This window comes from Macrotis lagotis, chromosome 2 (genome assembly GCF_037893015.1).
Source record: "Macrotis lagotis isolate mMagLag1 chromosome 2, bilby.v1.9.chrom.fasta, whole genome shotgun sequence".
Classification (NCBI taxonomy): Eukaryota; Metazoa; Chordata; class Mammalia; order Peramelemorphia; family Peramelidae; genus Macrotis; species Macrotis lagotis.
This window is the reverse complement of record NC_133659.1, coordinates 93,739,662-93,760,014: the sequence shown is the minus strand read 5'-3', so window position 1 is coordinate 93,760,014 and position 20,353 is coordinate 93,739,662. Positions and strand designations below refer to the sequence as shown.

Here is a 20,353-nt window from a genome sequence, read left to right as displayed (position 1 = left end):
TATTTGTTGACTTGAAAAAAATGATCATTAGGGATATTGGTCTATAATTTTCTTTGTCTTGTTTTATTCTTCCTGGTTTAAGTATTGATGCCTTACTGTTGACATAAAAAGTATTTGGCAGAACTCCTCCTATTATTTTAATTTGTAGAGGATTGAAATTGTTTATTAAATGTCTGGTAGAATTCACTTGTAATTTCAACAGGACCTGGAGATGTTTTCTTAGGGAATTTATTGATGGTTTCTTCAATTTCTATTTCTGAAATGGGGTTAAGTATTTTATTTCCCCTTCTGTTAATCTAAGATGTTTTTATTTTTGTAAATATTCATCCATTCCATGAAGATTGTCAAATTTATTGGCATACAGTTGGGCAAAATGGCTCCAAATTATCACTTTAATTTCCTTCTCATTAATGGTGTTAATCATTTTCATTTTTGTTACTGATAATTTATTATTCTTTCTTTTAAAAAAATCAGATTAACTAAATGTATTGTCTAGACAATACAAACATGACTTAAGCAATGTAAATATAAAAAAAATCTTCTGTTCCATAATTCTAATACTAGTAATAGTATTTTGGTATTGAAGAGGATCATACCAATCAACCAACTGATTGGTTGTCTGAGTTGCATAATTATGCTTATTATAGTAAGAAGGATTCTGTCCAAAGCATCCGTCTTACTTGCCTTTAGTAAAATCATTCCACCCCATGGCCTGATTTATTGGAAACTATTGGTGATAATCTAACTGATTTTGGAGTCTCTTGAACTTGAATTGATTTTGCTTTCTCTTATATCTATCTACATGGCACCTTGGTACACCAAGCGCAAGCATTTGATTTGTGGTGACAGAATTTAACATCCTGATACATCCCAGCCTGCATCTCAATATACTAATCATCAGTTGATCTCTTAGTGAACTATTTTGCCTTGCTAATAAGGGAGGAAAAAAATTAAGGAAAATCTGTAATACTAATGAGCAGTTTAATTTTAATGCATCTATTAATCATTAACTAATCATGAAAGGTACGATATTTTCACGAATGTAAAAAAGATCTAGTCTGTTAAGTTTTCTGGTAAGATTAGTAAAATAATGGTCATGTCAGAATTCTTGAGCATTGTAGAAAACATGGACAAAAGTTGTTCCAAATGAGAGAGTACTGATAGTAATCTATATTGTTATTGAAAGTACCAGTCCTGGTGAAATTAGAGTTATTTGGGATACACAGTATTACAAGTGAAGACTATTAAATAAATTTAGTCTTAAGTAAGGATTTGTTAAATAGGATTATTAGTGGTTTGAAGAAATTAACAAAATCTTCAAGCCTAGCATGCTTAAAGATTAAAATTCACAAAATACCTATGTGAATAGACAAAACATGGGAATATCGAAATGACATGAAGGAATTACACCAGTAATACAAAAGTCAATGAAGGGAATTCTATATACTAAACGTGCATTTCCAGAATGTAGAAGAACAATTTGTTATACTAGAGAGGCGGTTATCAGAAAGTGATAGAGTCAGGAAACCATAGGTTCATATGAATCATGGAAAATAATTTACCCACTCAGTGACCACACACAAATCTCTAAGGTTGTTTTCAGATCTAGTATTTATCTAGTAGTTTCCTTTTTTGTTTTTTTACCCTTTATTTTATTCTATTTTTTTCAATTATATGTAAAAGTGGTTTCCAGAATGCATCCATTTGCTAGTTTTTGATTTCCAAATGTTTCTCCACTCCCCTTCCCCTGCCCATCCATGGCAGTGAACAATCTGGCTCTAAACAAATATTTTCAATTGTGTTTAACCTTTCCATATCTCCCATGTTTTAAAAGAGTGATTGGAATTGAGGGGGTAAAAACATGAGAAAGGAAGGGAGGAAAAAGCATATAAGAAATTTTAAAAAGTAAACATAATAAACTTAGCTCTGCATTCAGACTTCATAAATTTTTTGGTGTTTACTTATTTCTTTCTGGATGTGGATGTCATTTTCCATAACAGGTCTCTCAAGATTGTATTTGATCACTGAACTGTTCAAAGGAGCTGCATCCACCATAGTTGAATCATTTCACAATGAAAATAATTATGTTGTTCTCCTGATTTTGCTCATTTCACTCAGTATCAGCTTGATTTTAAGGCATATTAATATTTATTATACAAATTTTAGTATTCCTTTTAAAATAAAATTTGCATTGTAGAAACTTGCCCATGAATTATATGAAATACCTGTAATATTTCAAGGATTATGACCCTATCCAGGACACAAAATTTCAATTTTTGAACAATTTAATAGACAAAACTTAGAAAGTTCTTCAAGACTGGGCTATGCTCATTGGTTATCTGAATTCATCAATATTATGGTGTGAAGAGTGGGGACATGCAATTGTTCAAAGAAGAACAAACTGGCTCCATTAGTAATTGGATAATCAAATTCCCAGATAATCAAAAATTATTATTGACTTTTACAAATTTATTTATTTATTTATTTATTTGTTTGTTTGTCTTATTTAAGGCAGTGGGGTTAAGTGGCTTGCCCAAGGTCACACAGTTAGGCCATAATTAAGTGTCTGAGTTTGGATTTGAGCTCAGGTCCTCCTGACTCCAGGACTGGTGCTCTATCCACTACACCACCTAACTTCCTCAGCCTTTGACAAATTTAACAAGTTGGGGAAAAGTAAAAGAAAGGAAAAGAGAAGGATAATAAAGGAGGGTGGGAAGGAAGGAAGGAGTAGAGGAGGTGAAAAAAGAGGGGAGAGAATGGAGAAAATGAAAATATTAGGAAAGAAAAAGCACAGAAAAACACAAGAAGGAAAGGAAAATAAAGGACAGGGAAGAAGAAAAAATGGAAAAAAGTAAAGATCAAGGTTCATCCATGGTACATAGTGTATGTCACAGGTAGAGTTTTATCTCACTTTTTAAATTCAATATTTAGCATTTTATCCCCAATGTCATGCTGTATCTTTCTGAGATGTTCATATAAATGCAGTAAGCTTTTTGAGGTACATAATTAATACCTGATAAGTAGCTTTAATAATGATAAGAATATATACTCCCAAGAGTTCAAATTATCTTTTAATTGATTTAATTTTCCTTAATCTCATATTCCCCAGACTCATTTGTATTAAGCTCATTAATGGAGTCAAATTATTGTAATAAATTATATGCATTTCACCTTGCTTTCAGCCTTCCATATTTATATGGAATGACTTTAATTAAGGAAACAATCTGATATTTGAAGAGTTAACTTTATATTAAACCATTTGAGGGGGAGGCAGTAGGGTAGAGCACTGTGCCTAAAGTCTGGAAGTTCTGAATTCCAACCTGGCCTCAAACATTTACCAGTTTTACAACCTATTCCTGTTGTTTTTCAGCCATGTCCAACTCTTCATGACCTTTCATTGAGATACTGGAATTTTTTGTTATTTTCTTCTTCATTTTACAGATAAGGAAACTGAGGTAAACAATGTTAAGTGAATTGCTCAGGGTCAAAAGGGTCTGAGGCCAGATTTGAACTAAGGCTTACTGACTCCAGGTCTTATACTCTATACACTGTAGCACCTAACTGTCCTTTGTCATTTACCCCTTTACCTCTGTTTCCTTATCTCTAAAATGGTGATAATAATAACATCTACCTCTGAGGATAGTTGTAAGGATCAAATAAGATAATTTGTAAATATTTTAAAACATCATTTGTAAATTCTTGATATTTGTGAAAATCACTTTGCACAATTATTAAGAATATAGATAACGCTGTATACTTATCTCCCTTCACATTCCTTCACTTTCACATTCCTTTCATATACTTAAATGAAATATCCTTTAATTAAAAAAAAGAAATCGATATATCAATATAGTTTTTATTTGAGGAAATTTGAAGAAGACAAAAATGATTATGTTACTAATAAGAATATAGTTGGAAATTATTTCTCTTCCAGAATGAACTCCACTTTATAAATTAATTTATTTAAAAAAATAGGTCGATTGAGATAATGCTAAATGCATAAGAAAAGTCTTTGATAAAGTTTTCCATACTTATATCTTAACAACATCCTACTTGCCTCCTGCCCCACTGAAAAAAACAAAAATCCGATCCTTCAACAAGAAATGAAATTTTGACTTTTGTAGTTGTCTTTTGAAAATCAATTTTACTTCAATTAGGAAATCATGTATCAAAATCACAGATTTCTCATATTTTATGCAATCTCAAAAACCAGCTAATGAAAACTATGCTTAAACAAAAATTGCCCCAATTCACCATAACATTTTTAATTCTTTTACAGACACTAAATATATACTAGACAGTATGCTAAATGCTGAACTGCCCCAACTCTATAGCACATCTTAAAAAATATTCATTTAGTATTTGTTTGAAAATCATTTTGTAAGGGGAAATCAACTATTTCTGATAATCCATCCCACTGTATGATAGTACTTGGGATTTTGCTTATATCCAACCTAATTCTGTTCTTTGAACAGTTAATCAAATCCCCTTGACTGTCATCTGAAACCAAGCAGTTCAAATATAATTCCGTTTCTGCATATTCATTATCATATAGTCAAGCCAACATAAACTACTTTCCCTCACAAATCTTTTTCTAAAGATTTCTGATTCCTTACTTGACTCACATTTTGGTATTATTTCAAGGTCCAACACAATTCTCTTTAATTTTATTTGGATGAGCAAAGTGCAGAGGTGTTGTCACCTTTCTAAATAGATTATAGCTCTCACAACATAATCTAAAGTCATATTAGTTTCCTCACCCTCCCAATACCATATTATATTACTGATTCATTTTAAGTTTTCACTCCACTAAAAACCCCCAGATTATTTTCAAAAGAACTGGTGTCTAGTTATATCTCCCTTACTTATTTTCTTTAAATTTGATTTTTGAACCAAGGAGTAATATTTTACATATATAACTATGAACTTTATCCTTATTGTATTGGCCTACCATTCAAGTATGTTGAAAACTTTTTAAATTCTGATGCTGCCACCCATTATATTAGTTATTTCTAATTGATTTGATTCCTCTGAAAAAATGATATATTTTTGATGAGGATAAAAATTCTTATGCCACTCTTTCACAAATTTAGAAATAAAGACATTCAAAACACTTGTTACTAATATGTATAGTCAAGTAGAACAAACTCTACCATTGGCTAAACTTTAAAAAAATGGTCCCAGTCTATACTCTCATTCTATCACCTCCTTCTCAGGTATTAGATAGCACGTCTCATCATGAGACCTTTGATATTGTTGCTGAACACTGTGTTGATCAGTTATCCCAAGTCTTTCAAATTTGTGTTTAAAATAATGTTATTGAAATCATCTCCTTCATTTCTTATATCACAATAGTTTTCTATCACATTCATTTACAATAAATTATTCATTCATTCCCAAACTGATATGGAACCACTTAGTTTCCAGTCCTTTGTCACCATAAAAAAACTGCTATAAATATTGTGTACGTAGGAATATTTTTGTTCTTTCTTTGATATCTTTGTTGTGTAACCCTAATTATAATATTTCTGAGTTACTGAGTATGCATAGTTTAATAACTTTATGACCATAGTTCCAAATTATTTTCCACAGCAGTTGAACTGGTTTAAAGATTGATCAAGAGTATGTTAATCTTGGGGGTGGTTTGGTGGTACAGTGGATAAAGCACCGGCCCTGGAGTCAGGAGTACCTGGGTTCAAATCTAGTCTCAGACACTTAATTACCTAGCTGTGTGGCCTTGGGGAAGCTACTTAACCCCATTTGCCTTGCAAAAACCTAAAAAAAAAAGTACGTTAATCTTGTTTCCTCACAACTCTTCCAGAATTCATTCTGTTTTTTCAAATTTGTTTTTTATTTTAGTTTTCCAATTACATGCAATGGTAGTTTTTCAACATTCATCCATTTGCAAATTTATGAGTTCCATATTTTTCTACCACCCTCTTTTTCCTCTTTCCTCCCCATGGCAGCAAACAGTTGGGTAAAAGTTGTACATGAACATTCATTTTTAACATAATTACATGTTAGACATATTATAAAAGAGGAATTAAAATCAAAGGGAAAGAAAAAATATGAGAAAGAACATAAATGGAGTTTTTTACAAGTATACATTCATAAGGGGTGGCTAGGTGGTGCAGTGGATAGAGAACCGGCCCTGGAGTCAGGAGTACCTGAGTTCAAATCTGGCCTCAGACACTTAATAATTACCTAGCTGTGTGACCTTGGGCAAGCTACTTAACCCCATTGCCTTGCAAAAAAAAAAAAGACCTAAAAAATGTATACATTCATATGGCATTTTTTTCTCTGAATAAGGATGGCATCATCCACAGCAGGGCTCTCAGGGTTGTCCTTGATCTCTGAATTACTGAGAAGAGCTGCATTCATCATAATTGATCATCTCATGGTATTGTTGTTAATGTGAACAAGGCTCTTTTGTTTCTGCTTATTTCATTAAGCATCAGTATATTTAATTTTGTCCATGCTTCTCCAAGTCTGACCACTCATGATTTCCCAACATTCACTCTTTAACTTTTTTATTGGTTGTGAAAATTAGATGGGTGTAATATGGAACTTTAGGGTTGTCTTCATTTGCATTTATTTATTTATAATTTATATAATATTTAAAATATTACTATTCAAATCTTGGATTTTTCTCCTCTGAAAACTGTTTATTCTTATCTTTTGACTATTTATCAAGTGAGAAATGGGTCCTATTCTTATAACTTTGAGGTTGTTCACTGTATAAATCAGAAATGACATTTCAGGAAAAACCTGTTGCAAAGATGCTGCCACAATATGCTTATTTTTAAATTTTAGCTGAATTTCTATTTGTGTAATTATTTAAAATTGATTTTAATTTTTCTTTGCATAATTTTTTTAATTTAAAAATTTATATGATAACGTGGTCTATTTTATATTCACTATTCCTCTCTGTCTTTTTGAGTGGTCATGAATTCTTTTTCTATTCATATATCTGACATTACTTTCTTCCTTCTCTAATCTATAATGCTACCATTTATTGTGAAAACCATGAAATCATTTAGTGTTTATCTTGGTAAATGATGTGTGATACCAATCAAAACTATTTTTTATAATTCTGCTTTTAGTTTTCCCAAATGAAAATGACCAATATTGAGTCCTTGTCCTAATATTTAGGATCCTTGAGTGTATCAAAATCTTCAATGCCCATTTGTTTCTGTAGGTTGTATACCTAATATAGTCCAGTGATCACTCTCTCTATTTATTAACTAGCCAAATTATTTTAATGATTTCTGTTTTTGGGTGTGCTGTATGAAATCTAGTACTAAGTTCAATTTTCCCTCCTTTTTTCATGAATTATTTTTTTAGGCAACCTTTTTTTTTAAATTTAAGGCAATGGGGTTAATTGACTTTTCCAAGGTCATACAGCTAGGCAATTATTGAGTGTCTGAGGCTGAATTTGAACTAAGGTACTCCTAACTCCAGGACTGATACTCTGCACCACCTAGTCACTCTTTCATGAATTCTTTTGAGATTCTTGATCCTTTTTTCCTTTCCAAATTAATTTTGTTTTTGTTTTTGTTTTTATTCTTAACTCTTTAAAGTAATCCTTTGGTGGTATGCCTAAAATGTTTTTTTTTTTTTGTCATCAATCCTTGATGTTTTGAAATCATTCTCTTATATATTTGTTTCTTGAGCATTACTGTTATCACAATACCTTTCTATGATGGAATTCATCTTAGATTATCTTTTTCTCCCAACTTTCCTCCTTACTTTTCACTTGATGTTAGAGTCAAATTCTCTGAACATCTGGGGAAATGTTTGAATTGGTATTTGTCCTCTTGAGTTTTTCTTGATGTATTTAATGTTATATAATTTTAGTATCTCAATACAATTCCAGTTTTTGGCAGCTAAATTGTGAAGGTTTTCATAATTTTCTGGTCCAAGCATAAAATATGATCACTGCAATTCCAAGTCTGAACTTTTCAAGTTTTGATCTGGGCTTGGATCTGTACAATTCCATGAGCTTTCCTCTTTTGCCAAGTTGTAGTCAATAATTGCTAGACTTAGGTTCTGGAAGCCAGTTGAAAAGCACTTCAGGTTGAGAACAACAATTTCAGGTTTTTGTTTGGTCTGAGATTCCTACCTGTATTTTTCCTATGCTGGTTTCAGACTAGGCTGAAGGCTATAATTGAAGTCCCACTGCCTCCCTGAGGTTAAAGCAATAGAGTTATTATTTACTTCTAAATTTGTTCCTATCTCAGTAGGTAACCCAGAACCCAAAATTTCTCTCTACCGTAGAATGACATCCATAAGTATTGGTTCCCTTCACAGTCTTACCTTAAATTCATGATCTGGAACTTAATAGTGACAGTCTGTTCTGACATTCTTCACAAGGTCAGCGTCTCCCTTCATGGGATCAAAGATGGCTATTTGTGGAATTTGGATTGCACCTCCCTTCTCCCTTAAAATGAATATGACTCTCAAGTCATGACATAACTTGAAACTGTGATTTCAGATTCTTTTTAATACCTTAACCAAGCTAGAGCAGCCAACAATACTTTGTGATTCTTGCTTTACTCAATAGGAGTTTTAGCTATACAGTTTTGCATAAATCAAATATTACCTTGCTGATAAATTCAAAGTTTTATAGGAAACTCTGGTGTGTTCTTTCGATTGATTTGTATTTGTTTCATAAGTATTTTAATGTATTAAGTGTTTAAAATAGGACATAGTCCCATGTTTCTTTTTGAGGGTAATAAAGGTTTGAGAATTGACTGGAATCATGGAGTTCAGAATTCAGAGAGAGAAACATTCCTCTCAGGAGTCTATTTTATTCCCCTTTTAAAATATAAGTCAAGAACTTTAAGTTTTTTCTGTTCAGTTTCTTCCATGATTTTGAGTTGCTTAATAAAAGAAATTTTGGGGGGTTCAAACATTATCCTCTGTTAAATAAATATTAATAGGATTTTATTATATGGTTTATTCTTAAAAATTAAATGAGACAATTTTCTGAGCTAGAAAAATAGTAACAAAATTCATCTGGAGCAACAAAAGGTCAAGAATAGGAAGGAAATTCATGAAAAAAAATGAAAAGGAAGGTGGCTTAGCTCTACTAAATGTAAAACTATACTATAAAGTGGCAATCATCAAAACTGCCTGGTACTGGTTAAGAAACAGATTAAGGGATCAGTGGATTAGGATAGGTTCAAAAGTAACAGTATTCTACAGTTAAACTCAAAAAACATTAGTTTCTGTAATAAGAAGTTACTATTTGAAAAAAATTGTTGGGAAAACTGAAAAATAGTATGGCAAAAACTAGGCATATAGTCACATTTCACACCCTATACCAAAATAAGGTTGAAATGGGTAGGGGATTTAGATATAAAGGGTGACATCATAGATTAATTATTAGACCAAGAAATTCTCTATGAGATCCAAGGAAACAGGCCAAATATATGACCAAACAAGAAATAGAATACATTATAAACTGCAAAATGAATGATTTTGGCCACACATTAAAAAGCTCTTGCATTAATAAAATCAATGCTGCCAAAATTAGACGGGAAAAAAGAAAGCAGGGATATAATCTTCACAACAAGGAGTTCTCACAATCATTCCCAAACTGATAAATGGTCAAAGGATATGAACAGACAGTTAAAATTATATGTAATCACTTGGAAAAATGCTTCAAATCATTATTGATTAGAGAAATGAAAATGAAAATAACTTTGAGCTATCGCCTCATATCTATGAAATTGATTGAGATAACAAAAAGGGAAAATGATCAATGTTGGAGAGGTTGTGGGAGGATTGGGGCATTAATATCTTGCTGGTGGAGTTGAGAACTGAGTCAACCTTTCTAGAGAGTAATATGGAACTATGACCTAAGAGCAATACAACTGATCATACCCTTTGCCCAACAATTCCAAAACTAGACCTGTACCTAGAAGAAATTATTTAAAAGGCCCCATATGTTTCAAAATATCCATAGCACTCTTTTTTGTAGTGGCAAAGAATTGGACACTGAGGGGATGTCCATCAATGGAGGATGGCTAAACAAGTTATGGTAGGGGCGGCTAGGTAGTGCAGTGGATAAAGCACTGGCCCTGGAGTCAGGAGTACCTGGGTTCAAATCCAGTCTCAGACACTTAATAATTATCTAGCTGTGTGGCCTTGGGCAAGCCATTTAACCCCATTTGCTTTGCAAAAACCTAAAAAAAACTCAAGTTATGGTATATGGATATTGTGGAATACTATTGTTCTATAAGAAAACATAAATGATTGTACTCTCAAGAAGCATGGAATGAATTACAGGATATAATGCTGGGAGTAGAACCAAGTTAATATATACATTAACTACAACATTGTGAGATCATCAACCTTAATGAATGTAGCTCCTCTTAGCAGTTCAGAGAGCTAGGACACTCCTATTAGACCAGCTATGGACAATGCTATCCCCATCCAGAGGAAGAAAAATAAAACAAAACAAAACAAAAAAGAATAAAACAAAAAAAAAACCCTTCAGAATCTGATGAACACTACATTTACTTTAAAAAAAGTATTGCTTATGTATTTCTTTTTCTTTATTCTAATTCTTCACACTATGTTTAACTCAAATTCTCCACTGAAGGAAGGCAGGTAGGAAGGGAGGGTGGAAGGAAATAACATATATATATATATATATATATATATATATATATATATATATATATATATATATATACATATATACGTATATATATACATATATATGTATATATATATATATATATATATATATGGATGAATGTTGAAAAACTTTCATACCATGTATTTGGAAAATAAAATATAAAAAAAAACACTACTAAAATGAAAACTTGAATTCTCCAATCTATTTATAAAATAAAATTGTCATTTCTTTACTCACTAAAGAAAAATTAAATGAGACAAAATATAAGTCAGGTTTGGTTACATCAATATATTTATTATTTCCCTTTAAAATATTTAAATTGTGTCTTGATAGTGTCTCTAATGAATATGATATCATAACTCCATTTTCTTTTTTTTTAAAAAAAGAGTTTATTTTGAGTTTTACAATTTTCCCCCATTCTTGCTTCCCTCACCACCTCCCATAGAAGGAATTCTGTTAGTGTTTACATTTGTTCCATGTTATACATTGATCTCAGTTGGATGTGATGACAGAGAAATCATATCCTTCAGGAAGAAAAATAAAATATGAGATAGTAAAATTACATAATAATATAATGGTTTTTTTTCCTAATTTGATGATAATAGTCTTTGGTCTTTGTTCAAAGTCCACAATTCTTTCTCTGGCTATAGGTGGTATTCTCCATTGCAGATAGCTCAAAATTGCTCCTGGTTGTTGCACTGAAGGGATGAGCAAGTCCATCAGGTTGATCATCACTCCCATGTTGTTGTTAGGCTATACAATGTTTTTCTGGTTCTGCTCATCTTGCTCAGCATCAGGCTTCCCTGAATTCCCATCCCTCCTGGTTTCTAATAGAACAATAGTGTTCCATGGCATACATATACCACAGTTTGTTAAGCTATTTCCCAACTGAAGGACATTCACTTAATTTCCAATTTTTTGCCACCACAAACAGGACTGCTATAAACATTTTTGTACAAGTGATGTTTTTACCCTTTTTATCATCTCTTCAGGGTATAGACCCAGTAGTGGTATTGCTGGGTCAAAGGGTATGCACATTTTTGTTTCCTTTCGGTATAATTCCAATTTGCTCTCCAGAGCAATACCAATAATATATTAGTGTCCCAGATTTCCTGCATCCCTTCCAACATTGATCATTGTCCTTTCTGGTCATACTGGCCAGTCTGAGAGATAACTCTTTTTTTCTAAGGTTCATGATCAATATTGTTTTATCTTCCGAAAACCTATAGTGCTGAAATGATTATCTGATTCATTATACCAAATAATATTATAAATCAAAATTAGACTTCATAAAAGTCCTACAGTTTAGAAATTTTTTTCCTTCAAAGATGCCATCACATACAAGGTGGAACTATTGGTAATTTGGGACATGGACTTTCCAGAGTAAGGTCTTGACATTAAAATTAAAATGTGATATCACAGATAAAAAAAAATTCCAAATGAGTCAGCATTTCTTGTCCTTGAAATTTTCTTATCAAATACATTTAATCAAGAGCCTTTGTGAAAGCAAAAAAATTATGTTTCTCATATATCATACATCAGAAAAATAAAAGACAAACAGAAACTGCCAGTTCTTACATCATTTTCCTTATGCACTTTCTAAATTCTGATGGCAAACAAATACTTTTACAACTAGATAATAGTACAACATATAATTGTACATATTAACAGCATTTTACATTGGGTATGAGTATGGGAATGGTGTTCTTTTTTTTTTCCTAAAGGAGCTGGCAATTATCTTTATTTATTCATGAAAAACACTTTTAATGAAGATAATTTGGAAATAAATTTCCTCCTGAAATTGTTGTTAAGTTGCTGTCAATTCCTTTGACAGTTATAAGGACGAGGTAAAAATTTCTATGGTTGACTTATCAAAAATAATTCCCACAACCTGTAAGTAATATAATAATGTGGTATTTATTTATCTATCCTACAGATGAAATGAATGATCGTCAAGGAACCCTTTCATATATCCTGATCAATCCTTCTCCTGATACAAGACTGGAAGTTAATGATGTTGTGTAAGTTGCTTGCATATATCTGTGAGAGGTAGAGTTTCAGACTTTAATAAAAGTATTTACTTCTTTCTCTTCTAAAGGATCTTACAGCTTTTTCTTAATGTTTTGAAAAGTGGGTTTTTTTTTTAATTTTCATTTCAGAAAAGATTGCTGTGTGTCTGCTCTGGATCCAGAATGTATTTGAGATTAAATTTATTGTGGACTCAGAAGACCTGTGTCTGTGTTAAGCACTTAAAATATTGTCTAATCTAATCCTCACAAAAAAGCTAAGAGAGATGCTATCAATATCCTGTTTTTGAGGTTAAAAAAAACTAAAGCACATGGCAGTTAAGTGACTTGACCAGGGTAACAAAGCTAGGAAATGTCTTAAGCACAAATTTGAATTCAAGTCTTTCTAACAGATTTAGCCCCAGCAAACTAAAACCTTTGGAACAGCTGCTGTTGGGTCAATGAGATGGTGTTTGAGCTATGATTTAAAAGAACAAAATGGAGATTCTAAGATGTAGATGGGAACCTAGAGTACATTCCATCCATGTTTAATCACTTGTATTAATACAAAAAGAGAATTGTCAGATGTGAAAAGCAATAAGGACAATTTAGCAGAAGAAGAAATGTGTGAAGGGAAATAATGTATAGAGTTTAAAGGTTGTTTAGAAGCAGATTATAAAGATGTGGAGATTTTAAATATAGGAATTAATATTTGACCTTAAAATTAAAATGAAAATATTGAATTTTATTGATAGAGAAATGACAAGGTTTAATGAGTGAAATCCAATAATGTAATGAAAGATGAATTGTTAGTGGGGAAATTTAAGTAGTTGATTTAGGTTACTCTTGCTAGGTGTTTAGAACCTAAAACAAGGAACATGTAGCAAATTAGTTGAAGAGAAGTTTTATTTTTAAGATTAAGAGAGAAATTAACAAGTCTATAGGTGGTGGTAAAGTAGCCATTAAACATTATGAAAGGTAGGGTGGCTAGGTGGCGTAGTGGATAAAGCACTGGCCTTGGAGTCAGGAGTACCTGAGTTCAAATCCGGTCTCAGACACTTAATAATTACCTAGCTGTGTGGCCTTGGGCAAGCCACTTAACCCCATTTGCCTTGTAAAAAAAAAAAATCTAAAAAAAACATTATGAAAGGTTAAAGAAGAAGTGGAAAGATGATTTTGGCCAGGCACCTGGTAGAGAGAGGAGGGGTGAGGATGAGATTCCAGTGGAGAGGTGACCTTGGCAAAAAAGAAAATGGAGAAATGATTTAAATGTTTTCTTTAAATGCTTTTCATGTACCCAGGAATTTTGATTTAATATCCTTCCAGTCCTCTTCTTAAAGAATAAAATTCTATTTATTGTCTGGGTCTTTCCATTTCTATTATTCTCTTTTTTGTCTAATACTTATTTCTCCATGGTTTTCTTTCTTTTTAAATTTTTTCCCAAACAAATGCAAAGGTAGTCTTCAACATTCATCCTTCTGCGAGTTTTATGAGTTCCACATTTTTTATGACCCTTCCTTCTCTTCCCCTTCCCTACATGAGGAAGCAATCTGATATAATTGTACATATACAATCATGTTTACCATATTTCATATTAGTCATGTTGTGAAAGAGGAAGTAACTCTAGGGGGAAAAATTCATGAGAAAGAAAGAAAAAAACATAAAAGAAATTTTAAAACGTGAACATAGTATCCTTTACCCTGCATTCATACTCCATCATTTTTTTTTTCCTGGATGTGTATAGCATTTTCTATAACAGTTCTCTCCAGATTGTCTTTGATCACTGAACTTATAAGACGAGGTGATCATCATAGTGGAACATCTCACGATGTTTCTATTAATGAGTATAATATTCTGGTTGTACTTCTGTCACTCAGCATTGGTTTATGCAAATCAGAAAAAGTATTTCTTATCCTTTTGACCTAGAACAAAGACAAAAGGATGATTAGAATTGTTTAGAGATTTTGAAATGAGGATCAAAGAGATAAATAAAAAATATTATTGTTATTAAGTAATATCTATTATTGCTATTGATTGCTATTTATTTAAGTAAAATTGTTCTTAACATTCCATTTTGTTTTTAATCAAAGTTTGTCACTGAAGGCACAAGTATGCCAATTTAATAGCCCAGAAATGCACAGACTCTGTATATATGAAATATTCAAATATTGAAAGCCTTCTTATGTACACAAATATCTCTCCAAACTTGTCCTTTCTAGATTTTTGTACAGGGCCCAAATTTCTATTTAAATGTTATTTAGAACTCAACTATTCATGATAAACTTCATCATTTCTTTCCTTCTCTCTCATCCCTTTAAGGGTTAGCCTATTTCTTTCAAGGTTTCCCAGTTGCTTAATGTTTTGCTCTATTTATCCTTGTTATCTCATCTTCTTTCTAGAAGAATCACCTTGCTTTTATTGGTAAAAGGAAATTTTTATGACTAAACTAATATTTCTGGTACAGTTAGTTATCTCTTCTGTAATATGAATTCTCAATTGTGGCTTTAGTGGGGTTCAGCTTAAGCAATGAAATTGAAACTTTGAAGTTTTGCTTTTTTGTTTGTTTGTTTTGCAAGGCAATGGGGTTAAGTGACTTGCCCAAAGTGACACAGCTAGGTAATTATTAAGTGTCTGAGTCCCTATTTGAACTCAGTTCCTCCTGACTCCAGGGTGGGTGCTCTATCCACTGCACCATCTAACTGCCCCCTGGAGGAGTTTTACAAAAGCTACAGATGACGTACAAAGACTAGCAGATGACATAGAAAAAATTTAGAAACTCAGAAATACATAAAGCATATTCATATTATTGAATAATCTGATCCCCAATTTTACAATAAGGTACTTTAAATACCCCATAATAGAAAAAAATAATTCAGACTTCTTTTGTGGTACTACAGGAGGCCAAAAAAACTTTGTGTGGATTTTCTAGATCATGAGAGCTGTTCCCTCAATCCCCACAATGTGGAAGGGAAAATTGTACTCAATCCACTAAACAATCTAGCTACTAAAAACTTTAACTTGTATATTTTTGTGGATAATTGATCAAGCTTTTTGTTTTTTTTCTGAAATTCATTTTCATAGCATATTTTCAATAAAGCTCTAGGTTTCAAAATAAATTGGGAATACATTTTAAGCTTCATTTTTCTCATTGACAAAATTATTAAAATCATAAAGCATCATACATAGTTTATAAAATTCAATAATGAGATCTGAAATATAAACTTATAAAATTAATAAAATCCTATAACACTATGGTGGTTAGAATAATTTCTTTTGATTTTTCATATAAAGGAAAATACTATAAATAAATTTCGTTTTTCTAAGTTCACTATCTTTATAAAAACATAAAGGTTTCATGTTTTTAAATGATTTCTCTGGTCATTTTCAAAACTACTAAAATTAAAATGAAACAATAGAATGCCAAATTTATTTAAGATCAAGAGTAGAGCAAAAGATTTATATCTCTACTATAATTCCCCTAAAATATTGGTTTGTATTCACTCCATGCTCCCTACTCTTGTCTGGTCTTTTCAAGAAAATTTATAATTTTCTTCCTCAACTCTACATGATACTTCTACTCAAGCTCATTTTTTTTTCATTTTCTTCAAACATTTGTTTCTGATTTTTGTCACTGAGGTTTTCCTTAAACTACCCATTGTAATTGCCTGGTACATAGTGAGAGCTTAATAGATACTTGTTGACTAACTGATTGATATCCTAGTTAATGGAATAGTGGAAAGAGTGCTGGGTCTGAAGTAAAAAATAGCCTGATACTGTGTAAACATGAGAAAGTTCCTTATTCTTTCTCAGTCTCAGTTTCTTAACTTTCTTTTGTTTTTGTTTTTGTTTTTTTACAAGGCAAATGGGGTTAAGTGGCTTGCCCAAGGCCACACAGCTAGGTAATTATTAAGTGTCTGAGGTCAGAGGATTTAAACTCAGGTATTCCTGACTCCATGGCTGGTGCTCTATCCACTGCGCCACCTAGCCACCCAAGTTTCTTATTTTGAAAATCAAATGAGATATTTGTCAAAAATATCACATATTTTACTGCCCAGAACATCATTAGGAGCTATGTGAATGATTATCTACATCTCTTGTATCTTTAAAATATAAAGCTAGAAGGAATCCTAGAGATAACATCCTTTAAGATATTCTTGTCTTTTAATTGATGAGGAAACATTTCATGAGATCATAGATACTTGCAGATTGAGGTATTATTGAATCCCTTTCAGTTGTGTTTCAGTCTTTGTTACCACATTTGGGATTTTCTTAACAAAGACACTGGAATGGTATGGGATTTCCTTCTCCAGTTCATTTAACAGAATTAAGTAATGCTCTCAGGGTCATAAAACTAATAAAAGTCAGAGGACACTCATGAAAATGTGTCTTTCTGACTCCATATCCAACACTTTATCTATTGAACCACCTGATAGACTGAGGTTCTTGACTCTAACCCTAATTCAGAGGTTTTTCTACAGTTCCATATTGTTTATTGACCAGGGATCACTCCAACCCTTGGACTTTGAACTCATCTTGTGATAAAATCTGAACTTATCTATGAAGGTATTTTTATTGAGTTTGTTTACATTAAAATTTTTTATTGAGTTTAAGTTTGAACTTATCTATGAAGGGATGTTTATTGACTTTGTTTACATTAAAAATAAATGTAGCATTTTGTTTGTGAGTACTGTCACTAACTACAATTTGGTTCATTCTGCATCTTTTTGCTCCTTTCTCCTGGAACAGAGAGACTGTTTTCTGTCATTTAAAACAACAACAACAAAATAGAAATAACCAAACACTTTGTGTTTCCTTTCAAGCTAATCCTTGGACATCTATAAAACCAACTAAGTTTGTTTAGTAATAATTTATTTCAGTCACTTATTCTAAAAAAGATGGGAGTTGTTCATTTCTTTTCATTCAGCTTTTATCCTATATCAGTCACTGACAGGATTATGCATACACCATTCTTTTAATTCTGCTTTTGTTATTTTGTGTTCTTTCACAGAGCTATTTCCAGGCTTCCTCAAATTTTTAAAAATGTTTTTATGGTATTCCATTACTGGAGTATATTATAATTTCCTTTTATCACTCTGTTACTGTATATTAAAATTGTTTTTAATTAAAAATATGTATGTTGTTGCTCAAAAAAAAATATTAGCCAGCTCTTAAAATAATTGATAACCAATCCTTTTTAGGTTTTATTTTCAGTATTCAAAGATTGAGACCAATGTGCAATTTTTTTTAATAAAAATGAATTTTATTATATATTAGCAGATTATTCTTCAAAAATGTTCTTGAAGTTTGTAACTCCATCAGAAATGAACTTGTTTGTTTCTGTTTTTTATTTGCTCCTTTTTTATAGTTGGTACTTATCTCTATCCCCTGTGGATATCCCCTGTGGGAATTTACAAAATTAAAAGTCTGTTAATGATTACTGATAGGTAAGAAAGAGTATAAAATGAATATTTATTTAATGCCAATTTTGGCATTTGTGAATAAGTATTGGAAGATATAAATTTCCCTACTTATCTTGTTAGAATGAATTTTGTGAGAGACACTGCAGTATAATGGAGAGCTCATTATTTTTGAAGTAAGTCCAGGGTTCCTAATCCTATTTCAGATACTTAATGAACAAGTTACTGGCCACCTCTGAATGTGAATTTCCCCATTTATAAATGATTTGGATAAAACAACAGTTAGAGAACAGACATAATGTGAAGGTGAAATGATAAAATGTTTCATAATCACTTTGTGACATATTAATATACCCTGTATAAATGTGAGCTTTTTATCAATTTTTACCTTCAAAAGACACAATTCTGTTGGATTTCTGGACAGTGACAATGACCTGAATATGATCAGGTGAAGTATTAATTAGACTGAATGTTGCAATTGTGTACATTGCTTCATAGAACTATCAAATTTTGAGGTTTGTGACCACCCTATTCTGAGGCACTTATTTTATAGCTTAAGAAAATGAAATTACAAAAAATGATTCACCAGGGTCCCAGAGTTAATTAGTGGTTATGTAAGACCTAGATCCCAGGCACTTTTGTTAAAAGCTGTAAATATCTCAAGTTCTTGAATTTATGTCAATAGTCAAGATAAAAGTGATAAAATCTGACGTGAATGAAAGATGCCCTTGCTTGATTTCTCACATCTTATGGGAAAAATCTTGTCAGTTGTAGAGAAATGATACCATTATCCCAATCATTCACTGAACCATCTTTCATTTACAATTACTTCTACATAATAGATATAGATCCTTTGTACAACTTAGAACTTAAAGTAATATCATGTCTGCAATGTAACTCAGGAGAGTTATAGACCAAATTTGTGTAGATCAATTTTGATATTAACACATTTAACTGAGCCAGAGACTATGTAAATCAATTTTGATGCTACTGAAGATAGTGATATGTATTCTTTTCTTTTCCTAGGTATTTAATTCGACCAGATCCCTTGGCATACCTTCCGAATAGTGCACCCAGCCGAAAAAGTAGCATCTGTAATACCACTGGACCTGACACTCGAGAAGAAACACAGCTTTGATACAACTTAATAATTTAAAAAAAACTATTTTTCTACAGAGTACCTTGATTCCATCAATACTACTTCTACAGAAAAAATGCTGCTGGCATAAAATAAATATGATAGAATATAATTTATTCTATTCTATTAACAAAATCCACCTTGAATCTTCGATTATTTTGAAAGCTATGTTCCAGTTACCAATTCTATTTTTTTTCCAATAGCAATTTGAGAGGAATTACTGGAGTGACTCTGAAGAGCAAAATTAAGATACAAGAAATTAATCAAGGCTTCAATATTGATCCTAACTAATACAAGCAATTAAAAAAAATCAATGTTTAATGGAAGCAAGCAAAAAGTCAAAACATCTAACTTATTATACATAGAAAATTATTGCTGCTTCAAAGGCATTAAATGTACCAAGATATGTACTTTAAATCTGCTGTCTCACAAAAAGGAAAATTCCCCAGCAATGTCTATTGCCTACAAATCCAGAAGCAAACTATAATTGTGTGTGACTGTTATCAGAATCATAGCTTCAGTTAGAATACTTATCTTCATAGCTTTTTTGTCTGTATTTTCCCATGACAATATATTTATTTTGGAATTGCACTAAAACTTTGCAGCATGCCTTATTGCTCACATAAAGAAGCCAGGGGACAAAGAAAAGGAAAGCAAACATAAAGTACATGACTTTTGTTTTTATAATTGTGTTAATACATATCTATATATGTCAAGAAAAAAAAGATTGAACAGAAAAAAATACAATGCTGAATGGCCATATACAGAACTTTAGAATGGAAATGTTAGTCTAGTAGACAAAACTTATCTTCATTTGGCTTTTGTGCTTCAGAATTCTTTATCTATCTACATATCATAATTCATTAGAAAGAAATAGATTGCAATTTAAAGAGCAAATGCAGAATTATTTCACTGTGCATTTTTTTAAAAAAATGAAATTTGGAGTATGTTTCAAATTACTGAAAAAACTCCTTTATGTCTTTGGTATTGGAATATACATAATAATAATAATAATTATAATAATAAAAATATGTGTGGAGAACTTTGGTTTATTTAATTTAAATGAGAGATAGATGGACAGAGCATCTATTAAGTATTTACAATTCGTCAAGCACTGTGTTAATTATGGGAGGATAAAAAGACA

General features: G+C 31.6%; 1 protein-coding gene across 2 annotated transcripts in view; it reads left to right on the top strand.

The window, feature by feature from the left end:
- KCNT2 (potassium sodium-activated channel subfamily T member 2) overlaps window positions 1-20,116 on the top strand; it is a 537,465-nt gene extending 517,349 nt beyond the window's left edge. For both annotated transcript variants that reach the window (XM_074222275.1, XM_074222274.1), the window contains 2 exons: window positions 12,585-12,669; window positions 19,098-20,116. In XM_074222275.1, the coding sequence (XP_074078376.1) occupies window positions 12,585-12,669; window positions 19,098-19,209 (197 nt within the window). In that variant the 3' untranslated portion in view covers window positions 19,210-20,116. The remainder of the gene's footprint in view (window positions 1-12,584; window positions 12,670-19,097) is intronic.
- Window positions 20,117-20,353: the final 237 nt, after the last annotated feature.